This window comes from Myiozetetes cayanensis, unplaced genomic scaffold (genome assembly GCF_022539395.1).
Source record: "Myiozetetes cayanensis isolate MyiCay16 unplaced genomic scaffold, myiCay2020 scf6-25, whole genome shotgun sequence".
NCBI classification, from domain to species: Eukaryota; Metazoa; Chordata; class Aves; order Passeriformes; family Tyrannidae; genus Myiozetetes; species Myiozetetes cayanensis.
This window is the reverse complement of record NW_026087853.1, coordinates 15165884-15185864: the sequence shown is the minus strand read 5'-3', so window position 1 is coordinate 15185864 and position 19981 is coordinate 15165884. Positions and strand designations below refer to the sequence as shown.

The 19981-nt window shown below is 40.6% G+C and overlaps 1 protein-coding gene across 2 annotated transcripts; it reads left to right on the top strand.

Annotated features, from left to right (window-relative positions):
* The first annotated feature begins 6996 nt into the window (after window positions 1-6996).
* CALM1 (calmodulin 1) lies at window positions 6997-18771 on the top strand. 2 transcript variants are annotated; one of them, XM_050335367.1, is made up of 6 exons: window positions 6997-7196; window positions 10176-10206; window positions 11266-11409; window positions 13432-13538; window positions 14999-15134; window positions 15364-18771. In XM_050335367.1, exons 1-6 carry the CDS (start codon window positions 7194-7196, stop codon window positions 15390-15392), a joined length of 450 nt encoding a protein of 149 aa, XP_050191324.1. In that variant the 5' UTR covers window positions 6997-7193; the 3' UTR covers window positions 15393-18771. The 2 variants fall into 2 exon arrangements, 1 of the variants encoding a protein (XP_050191324.1); XR_007631437.1 differs by lacking the exons at window positions 6997-7196; window positions 11266-11409; window positions 13432-13538; window positions 14999-15134; window positions 15364-18771 and adding an exon at window positions 7336-9507.
* Window positions 18772-19981: the final 1210 nt, after the last annotated feature.

Sequence of the window (19981 nt, the reverse complement as noted above, 5' to 3'; positions counted from 1 at the left end):
CCCAAAACTAAACCAAAGGCTAACCAAAATAAACTCATTAAATGTGGTTCTATATAGCATAAAGAACCCATTCTCTGTGCAGTGCACCTTTGTGTTAGGCTTATGCTCTTTAATAACAGTGCTGCTGACAGCTTCACAGCCAGCACATAACAGTGCACTTACTAAATATAAGTACTTCATTAGCATCTAGCATACTTCTGCTACCACAAAAATAACAACAAATAGCCATACTGTGGGGAAGGTCAATGGTACTTGCCAGGAAAGGTGTGCACAAAGTGCTATATGCCTGGGACAGACTGGATTTTAGGCATGTTCTTATTGCACAGAAGCTGATTGCCCCAGAATAGGGCAGGCAGAACAGTTTAATTAGGTAGCTGATGTGAACTGTACCCTCCCAAAAACGAGGGGAAGAATATCAGGCCCCATGGGACAGCTCTACTTATCAGGTTTACAAAGAAAGACTTTTTCTTGGTACCATTTCTGGAATTTCAACAATGATGGAAGGTGCTTTAGGATGGAGAAACATGCATACTCTGAGGTCAGACATTTTAAGAGGCTGAACTTCACACAATGCTAGTGACCCCAAAACTAAAACCTACAGTTCTAGACAAAGAACTGCATCACAGAGAAACCTTAAGGAGGATATCAGAACTTATATTCTGGAGGCATCAGATGTTCCTGTTTAAAATATTTTGTTCACTAAAAGACTTTAAGAGATGAGTCTCAGAAGAGGACTTCCTGGGTACTGCCATGGAAGGTTCCCAGGGTGAGGCAGTCCACTGGCTCTCTGAAAATTAGCTACAGAGATTGGAATTTATTTTTACAGTTTCTGGGAACTGATACTAGAAATGCATCTGCTCTTCAAGGTTGTTGAAAAACAGGATTTTTTTCTCCCCAAAAATGGTGATGAGGCAGTTATTTCATTATGAGGTGGGTTTAATACTCACGCATGCACAAACAACATAAAGTACCTGTCTGAAGAAGTGTAATGATTCCATAGTTTTCTTCCTGTACATAAGGCAAATGAAGAAGAGCAGCACCTGGCAATGATGCTGGCTTCCAGCATCTGTAGTTTGAGATGCATGTATAATACATCCCACCACAGGCCAGCTCTGTAGTATAGTGGATTAGAATAGTGGATGTCCCTTGGATGCCTATATTTGACATCCATTTAACTCAGGTGGTTTTAATCTTGTAGCTTTTTATCCTAAGATAAAATTCTTATCCCAAACTGATGGAAACTCCTTGAGTGTGAGAGAAAGGAAGGGAAGAATAAATTCCTAACTGATTCAAATTAACATGGATTTATTGACTTCAGGGCATGTTTACAGTTGCTGAAAATCTGTTCCAGAAACTGTGATTCTGACTTAAAATTATGATCACCCTTGAACCGCGTATGTGGAGTTGAATTTTTTACCTTTAGCTGTAGTATGAAGACTTATAAAAGCTCCACCTGACCCAAAGAAATTTTATTTAACATAGACCTACTACAAAGTTACACTTTGTCCATTAGAGGATGTATCTATGGATTTCACATATCTGTCTGCATACATCATATATATTCTTATATATTTATTTGTTAAATTTATCTGAGACTTTTATTGCAAAATCGATGTCCTACTTTGCCCCATGGGAGTATTCAGATGAAAATAAGTTACCCATGGACAAAGGAGAGGTGTAAAAAACAATGCAAACAGCTCATTTAATAATTTCTGTTATGTAAAAAAGCAATCCTGAGTGTCTTTGAAGATTTTTTTTTCTATATTAAATAGGACAAACTGAAAAGAGAAACAAGTTACTGGAGTTGAGCAAACTGATTCTCAGCCTTTTTTCAGGGCTTAAATTCTGAAAGCTATTTGTTTAACATTGTTTCTTATACCATTATAAGCTATATATTGGTTTAAAACCTGTAGCTAACAGCAATAGCTGTTCAGCTTTTATCAGTTCTGATGATGAAATTTGAATCCATAAAGCAAACCAGTTTTTGGCCCACTCATTTTTCTAGCATATTCTAAAGAAATAAAATGCAAACTCAAGCCATTCCTAATAAGGTGAATCTGATAAAAAGATTGGTTTGTTTCTTACACTGTATCACTTAAAATTTAGAGGAATCCATCTACTGAAATTAGAAGCAGAATTTTTCCTATCATTAGAATGACTGTTCCTGTATGCATCTTTCTATACAGAATATTTTCAAATATATTTATGGTAAAAATATATGACTTTTCTTTGACAGATATATTAGTTGGAATCATCATCAGGGAATATTTTTCATGTGCATGTATTTATCAGTGAAGAAGCAAGACCTAAGTATGCTTTACAGTGTTATGTAAAAATATGAAATACTTAGGAAACACATACATAACTATCCTTTTCTGCATTTAATTATTGAAAAATAGTGGATATAGTTTGGCTTTTATCTGTAATAACACTAACGGTAACAAAACAGAAAAATGGAACAAGTAACTTGTTTATATCATGAATCATCCAATGTTTACCTTTCTGTGAAACTGGCAATTACAAAAACTGGGAAGGAAAATCCTGTTTTCACATACTCCAATGTTTCTAGAGAACTCTTCATAGGACTATGAAGAAAGGTTGGGGTTTTTTAAGACTGTGTGGAAAAGTTTTATTCTTTTTTCATTTATTTTAAATTTCAGTTGTAAAAAAAAAAATAGTAGGAAAAGGCATTTTGATTTAAAAGAATTGTTTTATAATGTTTAATCTGCAAGATGTATGACTGAGGATATGTGTGGGAGCAGGTCTGTAATGCCCATCTTTCCCAGTCTTTTTAAGATAGGACCTTTAAAGTTTCCAATTCCAAATACTCTAAGTTTAAAACATGAAACTTTTCAAATTATTGGGCCTCAAGGACGCCAGTTTACATAGCTACATGGAAAAGGTTTCACTGATTTAACTGCAATGTATAAATAATTTAGTTCTAACTAATGGTTAAATCAGTTTTATATCACCATCTAAAACTTTACAAGGCAACAGACTCTCAGTATAGGTAACAACCACTAATTATTCAATTGCTTAGATGGCCTTCTAACATTAAATGCTCAGTCAAAATCCATAATTATATGTGATTCTGATGTACACCAGTTGGAATGAGACAAATGTGAAGAAATCACAAGCATGTAAAAGATTGGGGAGTTCGGTTGTTTTTTTCCCTCTCTCATAAAAGGAACAGTTATCTACAGGAACATGTATTTACCTGTTTAAAAATGCTCCAAGGTCTGAAACTTTGAATGTTGAGATGAAAGCAATTTTTATTTTCACATCTTGTATAAATGTGGTCAAAATAATTCTGTTCTTGGTTTTTGTTTCAATGGAGTTCCACCCACTTTGTTGCAATCTTAGATAAGCTCACAGAGTATTTTATAAGAATACTCGCTTAGATTTTCACAGCTGCCCATGGCATTTAGAAAGATTAATTTTTGTGGAAAACAGTCTCCCCAAAAAACATTACCTATATGAAGAGATTTTTATAGAGAGTTTAAAAACCTATTTTCTGATATACCATCAGAATTCCTGTTGACTTGAAAAGCGGTACAACAAACTTAAGCCTAGTTTGGGTTGCTCACATATATAACTGGCAATTTTATAGCTATGAAAACTAATCATTATATTTTTTCCAGTTGCACAGATGATGCATGCACATATATACTTGATTTTGGCTTCTTGTACATCTAACGTACTATAAAATGGTTATCTGTGCTTATCACCATAATATCAGCCTCCTAGCCATGCATTAAATGCTATGACAAGCTTCTGTTCATCTGTTTTTGCATCCATTCTCTCAGGACAGATGTCTGTGAAATGTTCTAATATATTTTGTTGGCGGTTTTTTTAACTTCTGTATATTTAATATGAGAAAACAATTGATACATGTGTCACCATGTTCTTCAGTGCTTATGTTAACAAAGCCAAAGCAGAAAAGCACACCTTGTATGTAAATAGAAGGGGTTATTATTTTTTTTGTGTTCTCAACAGAAACCCTCTTTATATCTTATGCTGCTCCCAAAGAATGGACATGGTAAATCTCTGCTGAAACAAAGATCAACACTATAAACTTACTCTCATATTAAGGCAAAAATTAGGACTACTAGGTAGAATGGTTGCAAGTCTTCCGCCGCAACTAAAAAATTTTATAATAAAAAATATAATAGTATTTTCTTACTATTACAACTCAAACACAAATCAACAAGACCATGCTTAGAGAGTAAAGTAATTTAGAACAGTAAATCTATCCAGTCAAAATTCATCTTAATACCTATTGCATAGACCTCTGTTCATAGAAAAGCTCTGTAGCAATGAGATGGCCAAAAGTTGTATGGTGTCAGGCACAAGTACTGAGTAATTCCATGGCCCAGTCCAGCTCCCACTGAGATTCAGGAGATTTTGAATGAGACTGTAGAAGATCCTGGCGAATCATTTGACATTGTATGTCATTGAAATGACAGGGGCATTTCTTGCCTGCCCACAACTGAATGTAAATTTAAGGGAACAAAGAATACTGATCAAGATCTAGCTGTATAATTGAGTGAAAGCAAATTTTCAAGCAGCGGGCAGATGCCAGTTTAGATGATTTTATTTTTTATATTAAATAAGCAGCAAAACATTAGTATTCTGCTTTGTTTACATTTGTCACTGCCATATGTCAAATTAGAAAAAAGATTCCCCTTAGTCAGAATGGTATTTTGGAACATGAGCTGTGAAATATTTTCAAATACAGAATGATGCAATTTAACAGAAACTACTGCAGAACCTAACTGTAGCACCTTAATTGATCATCTTGAAATTTTTCTTAAATAAAGCAAGATAATTATATTCCAAACTAGTTTAAAAGTAATTTTTTTCAAATTCCATTTTTAATATAAATTAATTATTAACATGAACCATAAAGAGTTAGGAAAAATAGACAGAAAAGGTTAAAGAAAAAAAGAAATAGAAATAAATGCACAGCAATCCTTCTACTCCGAGGTTAATCTTTGGCAACATTTATTGAATGTGACTGAATGGCTTTCTACTTCACATTTCTAAGTTCCATCATGTATGTCCAAACACTGATAGTTTATAAGAGAATCTACGTAAATTTTAGTTACTTTTCTCATAGTCTCTTCTCAACAGATACATTTAATCCCTTCATTTTTTAACAAGTGAAGGTTTGGATCAATGGAAGAACACATTACATGTGCTTAAAATTAACTTTAAAGAGACTGAAATAAGGCACTCACATTCTAAACTGTCACATTTAAATGTTGGTAAGATTATTCTCCTGATAATACCTTCAACCTTCCATGTTAAAAACATTCTGGCCAAAGACCATAAGACTGCATTCGCTACTTATCTTTGCGAGATAATTGTGCAAATTTATTAGCCCAATATTTATGTAGAATTCAGTGTTTTAATAATAAGATCTTCACGTGTAAAACCAGCACAATGAGGTGAATAATTTGGACATGAACACTGTTCTTTACACATCCCTGTGAGACTCATGGAGTTCCAAGATTCACTTACCCAAGCAAATGCTCACACCAATCAAAAATTGTGCCATGTTTTCCAGAAAGAAATTAAGTGAGGAAAATAAGGGCTTAAAATTGTTTGTCGGGTTTTGAAAAAAAAAAAAAAGATCAATTTGCATGTTCTTGCATAGCAAAAAAAAAAAAAAAAAATTCATCATCACTACTTAGTAGTTAAAAAAATAATATTAAGCATATTTAGGAGGCCAGGCATTCCACATCTAAAATGGAAGCTGTCTATCAACCTATCATTTGCAGACTAGCTAGCTGCAAATCGGTTTTCTGACACTATTTCATGTACTAGTTCCTATACAGATGTTAGAATAATTTGGGGACCAATCTATGACACATCGAATATGCTATTTTGTTTGCTATGAGAAATCCTTCTGGATTGCGAACAGGTAACTGTTGAGTTTGCCAACCTATCGCTGCTTTCCAGAAAGGCAAGCAAATAAATTTTAACTTCAGTGGCAGAGCTATTGAAATTGTTAAACAAACAGAACCAAACTGATTTTGGCTTTATTTCAAACACTGAAGGTATGCACTGTTTTTCAAAAACAGAAAAACAGAATTTTAGATTTAGTGCTATACTGCAAGCAGGTTTATTACAATGATGACCTCACTGAAAATAGTGCTAGCCTCCCAATCAAGAGAGAGGCCCAAACTAAAACCTTCAGCTAAAAATATCTTGAACTACAAGGAATCTCAAAATCTAAGGAAACTTGGCCTGAATGGAACCAAAATCCTAGATTCCAATGTAGGTCCATGTTTGTTTGTGCTTCCATACCTATTAAAGGAAGTACATTTTGAATGCTACAGTATTTACTTGGGCTGTTACCAGCTGGTGGACAAAATCCTCAAAACCAGAGCAGACAGAGAAGAAATGAGGAAAACACTTGAAAACAGGACATGCATTTGCTGCCTCTCACTTGCAGGCTCCTGCCGTTCTGATGGGAAGGGGCTGAAACGACACCTCAGTTGCAGACTGTCTCATTCTGGACTGAATTTTACTGTCATCTGCATTTTGGTGCTTGACAAAAGCCCTACGATTAATAAAAAGGCAGCTGTGCTCGCTTCAACATTTCAGCCCTACAGTCGCTGTAGCAGCCGAAAAAAAAAGTGCTTTATTAACGTTTCTCCCTGTCCCCGCGCCATCCCCCTTTCCAGGTGCCGCTCCGGGCTCCCGCGGGGAACGCGGGCCCGCTCCGCCGGCGGGGATGCTGTCTAGAGAATAAAAAAGGCACCGGCTCGGCCGAGGTGCCCTCACTCCGGGGGTCCCAGCCCGGAGAGCGGCAGAGATCCGGCGCTGGGGATCTCCCCGCCGGCTGCGCCGGCAGCAGCGCAGGGCGGGAAAAGACCACCGGCGGGGCCAGGCTGCCCTCGGCCCTCCGGGCGCGCTCGGCCGCGGGGGCTGCGGGAGAGGCCCTGCCGCCAGAGGGGCGGGGCGGGCCGCGGAGGGGGCAGGGCCGCGCGCTGCAGTCACCCCGCACACACCGCGCCGGGAGGAGGGAAAAGGACCCCGCTCCGGCGGAGGGATACAGCCCCACGTATATAGCGGGGCGGCGCAGGCTCACAGCCCCAGCACTCTGCGAGCCGCGCCGGGAGGAGGCAGCAGCCGCCGCCGCCGCTCGTGGTCGCGCAGTTCGTGGAGCCGCCGCCGGGCCCGCCATGGTAGGGGCTCGCTCGCTTGGCTGGGCGCGACGCGGAGCGGCAGGGTTGGGGCGCAGGGGGCTCGCTGCGGAGCCGGGGACGGTCGGGCCGGAGGAGCCGGGCTGTCCCCGGGGAGGAGCGGGGGATGGGGTGGGGGGAGCTGCCCGGGGCCCTTCCCGCCCGGGTCCCAGCGGGGTGAGCGGGCCAGTGGTTGCGAATGCTTCCCTTCCAGCTCCCCGCCGTGTTTCGCGGGATCGCCGCGGAGCTGCGGCCCTTATTCTTCCGCCGCTTCCTTCCCGTTTCCCCAGGCCTGCCGTGTGGGCGCCCCGCGCCCTGCCGCCCCGCCTCGCCTCCCCTCCCCTGCGGAAAGGGCCGGGCGCGTCTCCCCGGGGCCGCGGCCCCAGCTACGGGCTGGGCGCGTTGCGGGGCGGGGCGCGGGTCTGCGGGCGAGGATCCCGCTCGGCTCCGGCACCAGCTGCACTGCGCAGGGAGCGGGGGGGCGGCCGGGGGAGGGCACCGCGCTGCAGATACTGCGCCCCCCCATCCCCCAAAAAAACGCAACGGCGGCGGCGAAGCCCATCGCTGTCTGCATTACATCATGTCTCCTCCTCTTCCTCCCGGCCCCCGCGCACCCCCTGGCCGCGGGGAACCGGGGCGCAGTGCGCGCTGCTCGGTTGGAAGCGGCCCAGCGCCCGCACGGGGGGCTCGGAGGAGGGGGTGCAGCCTCCCTTCTCCCCAGGGGCTGCGGGGGAAGAACCGCTGCCTCCGCCACCCGGGGGAGGGATGGGGAGGGAAGGATGGCTGCGGAACCCAGGCGCCCTCGCGACTGAAGGATGAGGACGTGGTGTGGCCGCCGGCTGGAGAGGGAGGGGAATCGGGGACGCACTGCAGCAGTGGGTGGCTGCTGGCCGGGAAGGGCGCCTGTTGCGCCGGCGGGCTGTGAGCCTCCCGCCCCGCTGGGCCGGCGGTGCCGCCGGAACGCAGCGCGGCGCATCCTCCGGGCGCTGCGGGGCCAGCCCGCGCTCCTCGCAGGAGAGAGCCAGAGGAAGGGCTGGGGTTTTCCCGGTGACTGTTCGCTTCCGACGAGAACGGCGATACAGTTGCAGGCTGACCTCTAATCGCTTTTTGGCAATCTAGGTGTTCCTCGGCTCTGTCTCTGCATCTCCCCTTCCCGTAGGAGAAGGCTGACATCACCAGGACAGGATCTGATGACTTGGCTGGGTGGGGTGATGGCTTCAGCCCTGGGTACCTTTGTCCTGTAGCAGGGGCGAGCGGCAGTGGCTGTGCCTGTTGCTCGGCAAGGTGAACCCTTGGCGGTGTAGAGTCGGGTTGCGTGCCTCGGGCATCGCCGGGTGTGCAAAGGTTTTGGGGGTTCTTGTTTGGTGGTTTTTTGGGTGTATTTGGTTTTTAAATTTGAAATACGATTTTTAGAAACGTTCAGCGAGCTCTGACTAATGGGGCAGTGAGCTGGTGCTGTGAGCTGGAGGGTTTTTGCCGAGGTGTGGCTCTGTTTCCTGTTCTGCAGGGCACTGAGTCTGTTATGTAAATTCCTTAGATAATCTTTAAGTAAAACCTCGCATTTTCTGGAAAATCGCAAAGAGTGCAGGAAGTCGAACTGGATTTTGAACACAAGCCTTCTGCTGTTATTAAAGAAGATTTATTAAATTTGAACTCTGTCTTTAGCTGTTACCGTTTCTACTCTTTTCTCTCTCACTCAATACACTGTGCATATAGGGAATCGTTTAATTGTTACATTCGGACATAAAACCAAACACCACCACCCCCTGCAACACCTAATTACAGGTGAAATCTGTGTATTTCTCTAAACAAATAGAGCAGATTTTCAACCTTGCCCTATTCTCCTGTGCGTGAGCTTAACAGATTGTATAGCTGATTAATTCTCTGTTGGATTTGTTGCTCTTTACTGCAGTTAACTGCTTTTATACTTAAATAATAGTATTTTAGGACAATAAAGGTACCTACTTTCTCTGACGTACAAAATTCTCTGCTCTGTTAGTAAGAGGTCCAATAAAACAAGTTTAGAGGAGTTAGTGCCTTGTATTCTCCAGTATCTGTGATTAGGTGTGTAAAACCCTTTTTTTTTCCTTTCTTAATTACTAGGAAAAGGCATATTTTCCCATAAAGAACTGGTTTGCCCCTTTGAGTTCAAACTGGAGCTTTTTGTGATGCTCTATCCATAGATAAAAGGGAGAGGCTTCTGGAAGGATGTGGCTAGCACAGTTAAGCTCTGGAAAGCCTGTTTGATTGCCCACAGGTCTGTATACCTTTGGATGCCGCAGTGGCCTCTTGATGTACAGAAGGTCATAAGCAGGTAGTTGAAAATTTATCACCTAAAATTAGTTATAAAACAACCCGTATATCAGGGTGAGGCACCTTAAACTGCTCGGCTGAGGGGAAAAATGTGGTGCATGAAAACTGTCATTTTCTTTGTCAGAGGTGGCAAAAATCTCCATAATACTGAGTTGTAGTCCCTCCTAATATTCCAGCAGAGCCTTTTCTGTGGAGCTCAGCGGGGCTGGTGGTTGCTGCGGTGAGGCGGGGAGGGTGGGCAGGGCTGGAGCAGTGGGCGGCACATCAGCCCACGCGTGTGCAGATCCCCCCAGGCACTGCTGGGGCACTGTACCGCCGGGAGTGACATGTGATGCGAAACCCCAAACACATGTCATTAAGGATTTCATGCCTCTCTGACCAGTTGCGAGGAGCTTGCCTGTGTCCTTCACTGGACCAAATTGGATTCGCCAAGTTGCAGGATGGCATGTCTGCTTCTTCACGTGCAGTTCCAAGACAAGTTAGCTTATATGCTTTTGGAAACAGCTGCACGGTGTAGGTGAGTGGAGCCTACTTGCAGAGGCAGAATTCCAAGGTTTGAAAGCGGCTTGTGAAGGTGATGATAAATCACTACTAAAATTTAAAGAAGTGCCTATGGCTTGACACAACTAGAGATAAACAGTATTCTAAAATGTTTTATTCTTCGTGTAGGCTGATCAACTGACTGAAGAACAGATTGCTGGTAAGTGTTTTGATGAGAATTTTTTTTTTTTTGCTAACTCTTGTGACTAAAAGAAAAATTATCTCAAACATAATGGAAAAAAACATTTTTGACAATTTTAAGTCTGTTACTAACACTGCTCTGAAAAGCACTCACTTGAAACCAAACTAGAAAAAACAAACAAAAATGTTCTGGAAGATTACCGGTTCATTGCCTCTTAATTTAGCCTGCTTGTTCCTTGGACTACAGATAATGTGGTGGGGTTTGTTTTGTTTGTTTGTTTGGGTTTTTTGTTTGTTTGTGGTGTGGTGGTTTTTTTTGTTTTGTTTCTTTGGGTTTTTGTTTTGTTTTGTTTGTTTGGGGTTTTTTTGACTTTCAAACTTGAGCCAAGTACTTCTAGATTTCTTGCAAACAGAAGTAATTGCCACACTCAAATGCACTACTTGGAGTCAAAGTAGATCTAGGTACTCTTTAATAAAGTAAAGATAAACTAGAAGTGAAATGGCAACAAATAAACCTCAGATGGATTTATTGCACATTATTATAAGCCAGTGTCTTTTATTTAAAACTTTTAATAGATTGTCTGTTATTCAGGCTGGTTAGGAAGAAGGAGCGTTATTTGACCTTTTGTAGACCAATTACCCACTTGTGGCTGACACTAATTCCTATTGTCTGCTACCTTAAAAATAGGTGGTAAATGACAACACTTTTGTTCCTGTAAGTCTGTTAATGGTAAAGGGAACCCAGTGGGTCCTTTCACTTACTCCAAACAGCTGCTGTTTATGGAGCAACAGTGCCTCAGGCAAGATGCAGATGCATGGAAATGTATTATAGAGTTGTAATGCAGATAATAGCTACATGAAATAAGTTTGAATATACTGTGCAAATTGTGTTGGTACTGTAAGTAATTTTTTTATTGGTTTTTGAGTGTGCTCATTCTCTCAATACATGAACAGTTAGATAAAATGAGAAAATATTTCTTAGAATTTTACCAGGTCTTGTCAGTGGAATGTGTTTTTAGTATGCAATTTTTCTCATCCTCGTGATGTTACTAAACACTGGGACTGTTTCTGCCTTTAGAATTCAAGGAAGCCTTTTCCCTATTTGACAAAGATGGTGATGGTACTATCACAACAAAAGAACTGGGAACTGTCATGAGGTCACTGGGTCAAAATCCAACAGAAGCAGAATTGCAGGATATGATCAACGAGGTAGATGCTGATGGTAAGTGTTGGAAAGGTGCTGTGATCATCTTAAATATGTATGACCTCCACATCTGGGCTTAGACTGCATAGGGAAGACTGTGCCGTTGATCACTTAAAGCAGTTCCAAAATGCTTGATAGAATCTAAACTCAAAAGGTAGTCAAAGATGCTAACAGTATTAGTGAGACTGCAAAAAGGGGGGATGGGCAAAGTTATGCTGTTTGTCTTTAATATTTTATGGGTCACAGGCTTCCTATTGCTATCTGGCTTGCCCTGACCTGACATTAACCTGTCTTTCCATCCATCTTTTCTGTATGTGTTTTTTCAGCCCATGTTGCTCTTGATAGTTTTACCAATACTTGTGGTTTTGTCTAAGGCAAAAAACATGGTAGGAGGGTAGGAGTGGAATATTTGGAAGGTTAGCCCAACAGGAAGACACTGTATAGTCTATATAATATATTAGACCCCTAATAGATGGGGATATAGGGGGAAAAAACCTTTCCCATATCAAGACTAACAGAATTATTTTAAATGTATGCCAGAAAGGGTCACTACACATTTTGTTTCTGAAGCTCCACATGGGCTAACAGTTATAAAAAGTGCTTTTTCACTGATGTCAAGCCTTTGGTCTTGTGTTGGCTGTGATAGTGATTTTTCTCTAACATCTTTGTAAATGAAGAAATAAAGTGTATTGGCAAGAGTATAAATTATTGAGAATCAGGACACATTATTTAAACTACTTCCATAAAAGTGCAAATTGACCTGCTAAGGTTTTTCAGTCTTTGCAGATACTGAAAAACTTCAGGGTTTGCAGTGGTACATGGTTTGTGTATAGCGACTTCTCTAGGCTGCAGAGCACAAGACTGTTCTGGTCGGTTTAAAACAAAAGGAGACTGAGGACTTCAGATATGTATGCCTGCCCACTTGTTTAAATTTGGGTTACAGCAGAATGCTTTGCTGTTATTCTGCATGTTCATTGAGGATTTTTCAAAGCTGAGTATGCGATCTATTTGTATTTAATTGGTAAACAAAGCTGGCTGTGATACTAAATAGCTGTGTATGTCTCAGGCTTGAATCCCTAGGATGCAAAAGTTTTCTTAAACTGCATTTATTTAGCTTCTTTGCTGTGTTTATACAATGAGTTTGAATGCTTGTTTCAAGCAATGGGTAGCTCTTAGTTTGCACAGTAATGTATTTAATGCAGTTTTGTGAACTATTTAATGTGCCTTCTTGGCCTATAGAGCTTAATCCTGACTATGCAAATCTATTTTTTCACCATACTGATTTTCTTCTAGCTTTGAACAGCTTGAAATTTACATTGTTAATTTTCATTCAAAGTTTAAAAATCCTATGGGTGAAGCCTGGATGTTAAACAAGGATTTTCAGTCTTGCAGTCAAATACCTATAAGAACACCTACAGCTAAGATTATTGGTAATAACAAAGTGGCAGCTTTTCTCTTGTCATTGGAATTTGCAGATTCTTGTTGACCTCTTAAAATGGTGCATTGCTTTTGTGATGTATGATTTGGGTTGATAAGGCAGTTGATTTCTAGAAAGAAACAAGTATTTATGAGCAGTTTAGTGAAGTGTAATTCTCCAAAATTTTAGATTCCCTTTATGTGTAGTGCCAGCTTTATTACACATTTCCTTCTGGAGGTTCCCACAGCAATTTAGAGATTCTAAAGAAAGTAATAGATTCATTTTTGTGGGTGTGATTTGAAGTAAAGATGGGTCTTATCTTTTACGACTGGAGCATCAGACTGACATTTTACTTGCAGCCCGGGTGGCAAATGGTATGGCTTGACCTGGAGAGAAGGCAACAGTTGATTTTGTTGTGCTGAAACAGCGGCTGCTGTGGCTACTGCACATTGTAATACCAAAAAAGGCAGTGGTAGCAATTTAGAGAGAAGAACCAGTTCTTCTATAAGAATAGTTAACAGAAGATCTGTCAATCCTGGCTAAGTAAAATGCCAGATTTTTTTTTTTTTTTTAAATGAAGAAAAGCATGGAAGTTTAATTTTTGCTAGTTTCTTTTTATTAAGGCAATGGCACTATCGACTTCCCTGAATTTTTAACCATGATGGCCAGAAAAATGAAGGACACAGACAGCGAGGAAGAAATCCGTGAGGCATTCCGAGTGTTTGACAAGGTATTAATACAAATACAACTATTCTATATAAACACTATAATGTTTATATTTTCCTCAGTGTTTTCTCTCTCCTTGTCTTGGAGGAGAAAAACAAGTCCTCTAGTAGAAGCAGAGGAATTAGAAACAGAGTAGGGACTGTTCTGAAAATAGAACCAGGACTATTCAGGCTGGATCTACCTGCTTTACACAGCAGATCTAAGCTTAAGGCTCATCCATGAGGAAAACTTCCTGACCTTTCCTTAGGAACAGAGATTAGCAGAATTTAATGCTTGGGGAGTGTTGGGGTTTTTTTTGAGGGGTGTGGGTGGAGGGGGGGATTTTTCCATGCCTTTGGACTTTAAGGGGTAATGGGGAAACATTTGCATGGATGCACAAGGTTTTATACTACTTTATGGAAGCTTTTAAATTCAAGATAATGCCATCAGTAGTTAGAGGGACATGAAGAGTTGCACATTTTGTTTTCAACATGTGAACTTTTAAGGTTGCTTTCATGAAAACTAAAGAGGTCAGCTTCCTGCACCTTGTTTAGGGGTACCTGAGCATATTTTTCTAGAATAGGGGTTCCCCTCCTTGGATTGCTTGGATATGACATGTTATAAGAGAATTGTGTTGAGTAGTGGCTGGTGCAGCTGCAAAGCTGATGCACATGCATGTGGAAGAAGGCCTTACTTGTTACAGAAAAAGTGTTAGTTTCTAGTACTTTGCTGAAAATGTGCTAGAAGTTATTTGGTTAGTACTTCATCTACCCTGTGGGGTTCTTTCTGTGGACTAGATTAGTGTCTAAAGCCATGGAGGTAGGTTATCTACTGGTGATGGCCACGTCCTGCTCTCAGATAATGTATTCTTCCAGTATATGGGATTTCTGAAGTGGCTGAGGATGAGATTAGGTATTACTAATGGGGACACTAACTTAGAAGCGTCATTCCCTTCTTTTTTTTTACCCACAAAACTTTGCACAACTCCTTATGAATAGAGTTTAAAAACTGTCTTTTATTTCATTCTATATTATCCAAGAAGCCTGACATAGCCACCTGCAGTCTGGTTGTAAAGATGGTGTTAACACAGAAAAGAAAGCTGACTTTATTCATGGTGGTGAAATGGGTCTCTCTTTGGCCTTGCTTAGGCAGCAGAGACTAAACAAAAACTTTGTTTCTTTTTGTTTCTGTGTTTATTTATGAAAGCTCTTTAAAAGCATTAAAAATACCTTATCGCAAGGACAAGTCAGGCATGCAGTTGTTATTACAGCACAGTAATTGTATAGAAGGATATGGTGTCATGCATGCTTCATAAGGCAGTGGGACTCGTACATACTGCAGTATGTACAATGTGCCACGTCTGTACATCTGTCCCAAGCGCCATGAGGCTAATTCAGAAGCAGTTACTGGAAACCTAGATGTAGTTTCCAAGTTAATCAGTGTCGGGATCGTTGTTCATGGTCTTGTGCAACTCTTCTCTCATAGGATGGCAATGGCTATATCAGTGCAGCAGAACTACGTCATGTTATGACAAACTTAGGAGAAAAGCTAACAGATGAAGAAGTAGACGAAATGATCAGAGAAGCAGACATTGATGGGGATGGGCAAGTCAACTATGAAGGTAAAAAGATGCTGTCTTGACTCAAAACCATTACTTAGACTGAGGAAGGCCTGTTGCATAGGGCAGTAATTTTTAATACTTGAGACACTGGTTTACTTGCTTGTCCACTTCTGTGGACAAAACCTTGGATGGAGTGAAAGGCACTTTTTTATGCCAACTGTATTTAAGACATTTTTGAGTTGAAGTACTCTGGAGATAGTAAATTACAGTGACTTTTTTATCTTTTCAGAATTCGTACAGATGATGACTGCAAAGTGAAGAGACCTCCTTTACACCTTTTTTCCTCTAGAAGAATCAAATTGAATCTTTTACTTACCTCTTGCAAAAAAAATGTTCATTTATTCATTCTGTTTCTGTATAGCAAAACTGAATGTCAAATTACCTTCTGTCCACAAACTGCATGTAATGGTTGGTGGTCCTGTCCCCAAAAGATAAAGTTAAACATCAGTTTTACAATATAAATAATTGTACTACCTTGAAAATAAAAAAAAAAAAAAGGAAGCACTTAGTGAACTCAAAAGTTCCATTGCTAATGACTATTACACTGTTTGGGCTGGCCAGTTTTTCATGCATGCAGCTTGACAATTGAGCACAGTCAGACATGTGTATTAAAAGGAAAAAAACAACCTAAAGGATCCACTCTTTTGTTCAACAGTGGATTCGAGTTCAATTTGTAGTATAAATTGTCATAGCTGGTTTACTTTAAAATTGGTTTATACCTCAGGATGGTATGCAGCAAAATGGTTGAAGGATGCAAATCTTAAAGAAAATGCCCTAAAGGTTGAATGGTTCTCCTGTACGTAGCAGGGTGCTCCAGAAATAAGATGATCTTAACTATGGATGGCATGTCTGTGTTAAAATACTGGTTTAACATTGTCTGCATTGCACTATAGTGAAACGGGTGTCAGGCTGTTACCGTTCACAAAATTTTTAAAAGAAACCTTCACCAAGGGAGCATCTTTGGACTCTCATGTTTTTAAAACCTTCTGTACCATGACTTGGAGCTGGCGGAGTAGCCTGTGGACTTCAGCACAACTATCAACATCGCTGTTCAAGATATTACAATTTATGTCCATTCCAAGTTGTAAATGCTAGTCTTTTTTTTCCAATAAAAGACCATTAACTTAAAGGTGGTGTTAAATGCTTTGTAAAGTTAAAATATATATATATAATTGAGATAATAAACCAAAAAAGCAGTAGGAGGGAAGTGTTTCTATGAATGACTTGCTGCTAAATTATAATGCACATGTATGCAATAAGTTATCCCCTATCTTTTCAAGATGGCAAGAACTGACCTCCTGTAACCCAAGACCTTTGCTATAAATAAATGAACTTGTGCTTGCCTTTCATATTACGACAATGTTAATTTAGTTGGTCTCAAAGTCGTGTAATGCTGACTCGTCAACTATCAGCACAGAAGTAACACCTCATTTCACTACAGTGGAGAGCTCTGAGCATGCATGTCAATACTGGGGAAACATGTATAGGTTGCTTATGTTTTTTTGACAGGTTATAGAAACTAGCTGGAGAATTTTAACAGCATGGACTTCATAGATATCTATGATTCTCAAACATGCCAAAAATGCATTTATCTACCCGCAGAAAGAAAACAAAAGGACATTTTACAATATGTATTAAAAAAACCAAACTAAGCCTTTTTGGAAATGGGCTATTATGTCTTGACTTACTTTCTCAAACACTTGCATGAATTTTGTGGGGTGGAGAAGAGGACTAGGGTTAATTTAAAAACGATCTTGTTACTTCTGCTTTGCATGCACTAGCAGTGCTTAGTCATTCCAGTTCTCTGAATAAGTGTTCTCTGATCCTGCAGCTTCCCCATGAATGAGTGGCAAAGCAGCCGTGTGCACTCTTCTTTGTCTGAAAGAAGAATGCTTTCTCTCTTTTTTTTTTTTTTTTTTTTTTTTTAGCAGCAGAGCCTCCATATGGAAGGCTTTTATGCTTGGGAGGGAGGGACTACTTCATAATCACTTGACTGTAAGTTTGTTTCCAAATGTAACTAGGGTTGCAAACCTTAATTGCTCAATTGCCTTTGGTTTTGGAGAGTATTGATACTATCTCTTGGAAGAGATGCAAGTCTCCATTCATCCTGTCTAACTGAGGTGCCTGTGTTAAGAATTTGGTTGCTTGAAATACAGCTTTGCTCGGTGGGAGGTCAAGAGACACCTCCAGAAGGCATTTGAGACTATCTGCCTTCAATGATATTTTTATTTTTTTCCTGGGGGGGTGGTGGGAGATCTGGGTGACTAGGGACCCAAACACCTTAACCAAGTGCCTAAAGGTTAGATGGGCTGAATGTAGGCAATTGTTTAGATATCATTTGTTGCAAAGGCTTATTGCTGTGGCTGCGGCTGCTGTCCTAGTAAACTGGCCACAATGATGGGAATGTCTGACCACCATTTGAAAGTGGAGTCTTGCAAAGCAGCTGCAAACTGCTACTTCAGTAGTGCTTGAGAATGGCTGCACTGATTCTGTAGACCAGCTTTTAAAGAGAACATACTCGAGAGACAGGCAAGGTAGGAGCAATGGTTGCAGCTCTGAACTAATTACTTCTGCCTGAGTGTGCAGAGATCTTGTCTAGTAGGTAAATGCTTCTTACCATATATCTGTCCTTCACTCACGGTTGGTAGGGTAGTTCATTTAAGAACAGCTGCTTTTAGCTTATTCAGTGTGCCCTGTGCTTGCTGGCAAAGAGACCTCATCCTGCAGGAGGTTCTTGGCTTGATTAGAAATTGTCTGGCAGTGTGCAGTGTTGGTATGCCCTGTAACTGAATCTGCCTGGAGGTATCTAATTATTAACTGACTTCAGTACCACATCAACCTCGAGTAAATGTATCCTCTGTACAGGACTTTAGCTCTGTTCCCTTCTGCATAGTGAATATCTAGAAAATGAAATGGTGTCATCGAGGTCTTTTTTATTTTCTTTTTTACTTTTTTTTTCCTGTGAGCGTGCGTGTGTGGCTTTGGCTTTTTCCAAATGTGAAAGTGTGGGCTGGATACACTTGGTGCATGGCTTAGAAACATGGGACTGGAAAGAACTTCCGGGGTCATCAGATCCAGTCCCCTGCTATTGCAGGCAACCGTGTCATATAATCCTTTTAATAAACTGATCAAGCTTAAACACCTGCTTGTAAGTGGCTTGTTTTCATGGAAGTTCTGTAACTCATGTTGCTCTCAACTGATGCAAGTAATATATGAAATATGAAGTTAATCAAAAGGTCCTCCAGCTTAGCTTTAGGTTTATCATTACATTTATCTAACTGACTTTCTTGAACCTGTTATTCTTTGCACAACACTCAGGAAAGTGTTGAATCTTTACACTCCCTTGCTATGAATAAGAGTTGGTGTGCTTGCTTATTTTTTTTAAATGGAAAAGATGGATGTCTGGCTTGTTGAAACCTGTTAGATATGTTAATTGTCAAGGCAAGAAACAATTGAGTTACTTGTATTTGATACATAAATTTAAAGTTAGAGTATACATAACCATTTTTAAAACACATCAACTTGCAGTGTAGTTTTATATTTAATACTGAAATTGTACTGCTAAAGTAACTGCTGTTAATCATATTCCTCTTCTGATCATAATGAAAAAATAAAGGGTAAGAAAATGCTTAACATAGATTATTCATTATCATGCTTATTTTATTAATAATTTAGGCATTGAAACGTCTCTGGGTATGGGGCATCTGTTTGCTGGGGTGGGGTGGAGCAAGGGGTGGGGAGGGTTACTGATGTAGAAAATTCTTACCCCACCAACCATTTGTCACACTTTTACAGCTTCAGAAGCACAGACATAAAAAACTGTTCAAGAAATTTATTGATGCATTAAATGCACGTGTGGGTGTGTGTCTGATCTGTGGGCAGTGCACAGTGCTGAGGCTGCCAGTCCCTGCACCCTGCCCAGGTGAGTGTGGAGCGGGATCAGGATGTATCTTGGTCCCTGTATTGCAGCACGTGTGTGAAAGCAGATCCTTGTTCCCAGGATCCATCCTAAGCTAAAACTCCCAGTCTTGGGGTTTAGAAATATCAGAGTTAATACAGTTTGCTTTTCCCCTACCATGAAACTAACACACTTGTCTTACTGCAATCCAGTTAGGGTTTGGGGTTTTTTTTGTTCAGTAGTGGTTTTTTTGTTTGTGGGTTTTTTTTTGGGGGGGGTGCAGGGGGGGAGGCAGGGGAATTGGTTGGTTTCTTTCTGTTTCGTTGGTTGGGTTAGGTTGGGTTTTTTCTTTTTTGTTTTTTTCAATTTAATGACTAAGTGAAATGGGACAGAGAGGACTGTGGCAGAAACACAGCATGTTCTTTTGACGCACAGACATATATCTGTCAAGTGAAGAGAGTTAATGAAGGCTGATGCCATGTTTTTCCTGACTGACATTCAGAAAACCAAATAGGATACTTGCAAATCGAGCAGGTGGACCTTTAAAATCAGTAAGGCAAACACATATAAAGATGTGGGGGGATTTTTACATAACAGGATTGCAATTCCAAAATAATGATGATGGGTTTTTTTTAAAATCCAAATACAAGATTTTGAACTAATGAATTAGATGATGAATTGTGTGATGAACTGGAGTTCCAAAGATTCTTGATGTTCGCTATAGAAAATCTGTGTGAAGGCTCAAGTACTTAACAGATTTTATACATTCTAAGAACCTCTATTAGTGAGTATCCTAGGGAAGCATCCAGAGGATGTTTGAAAGAGTCGATAATTTCTTCGATAGTAATAAATCAGGTTTCAAACTGAAGTGGCCAAATATTCCAAATAAATGGCAGAACTGCTGATTAGGTAGACACTAAGACACTTACAGTCCCATGGATGATTAAGC

Coding starts and splice junctions, on each gene's coding strand:
- CALM1 (XM_050335367.1), top strand. Junction 11,410..13,431: donor CAACGAGGTAGATGCTGATG/GTAAGTGTTGGA, acceptor CTTTTTATTAAG/GCAATGGCACTATCGACTTC. Junction 15,135..15,363: donor TGGGCAAGTCAACTATGAAG/GTAAAAAGATGC, acceptor TTATCTTTTCAG/AATTCGTACAGATGATGACT.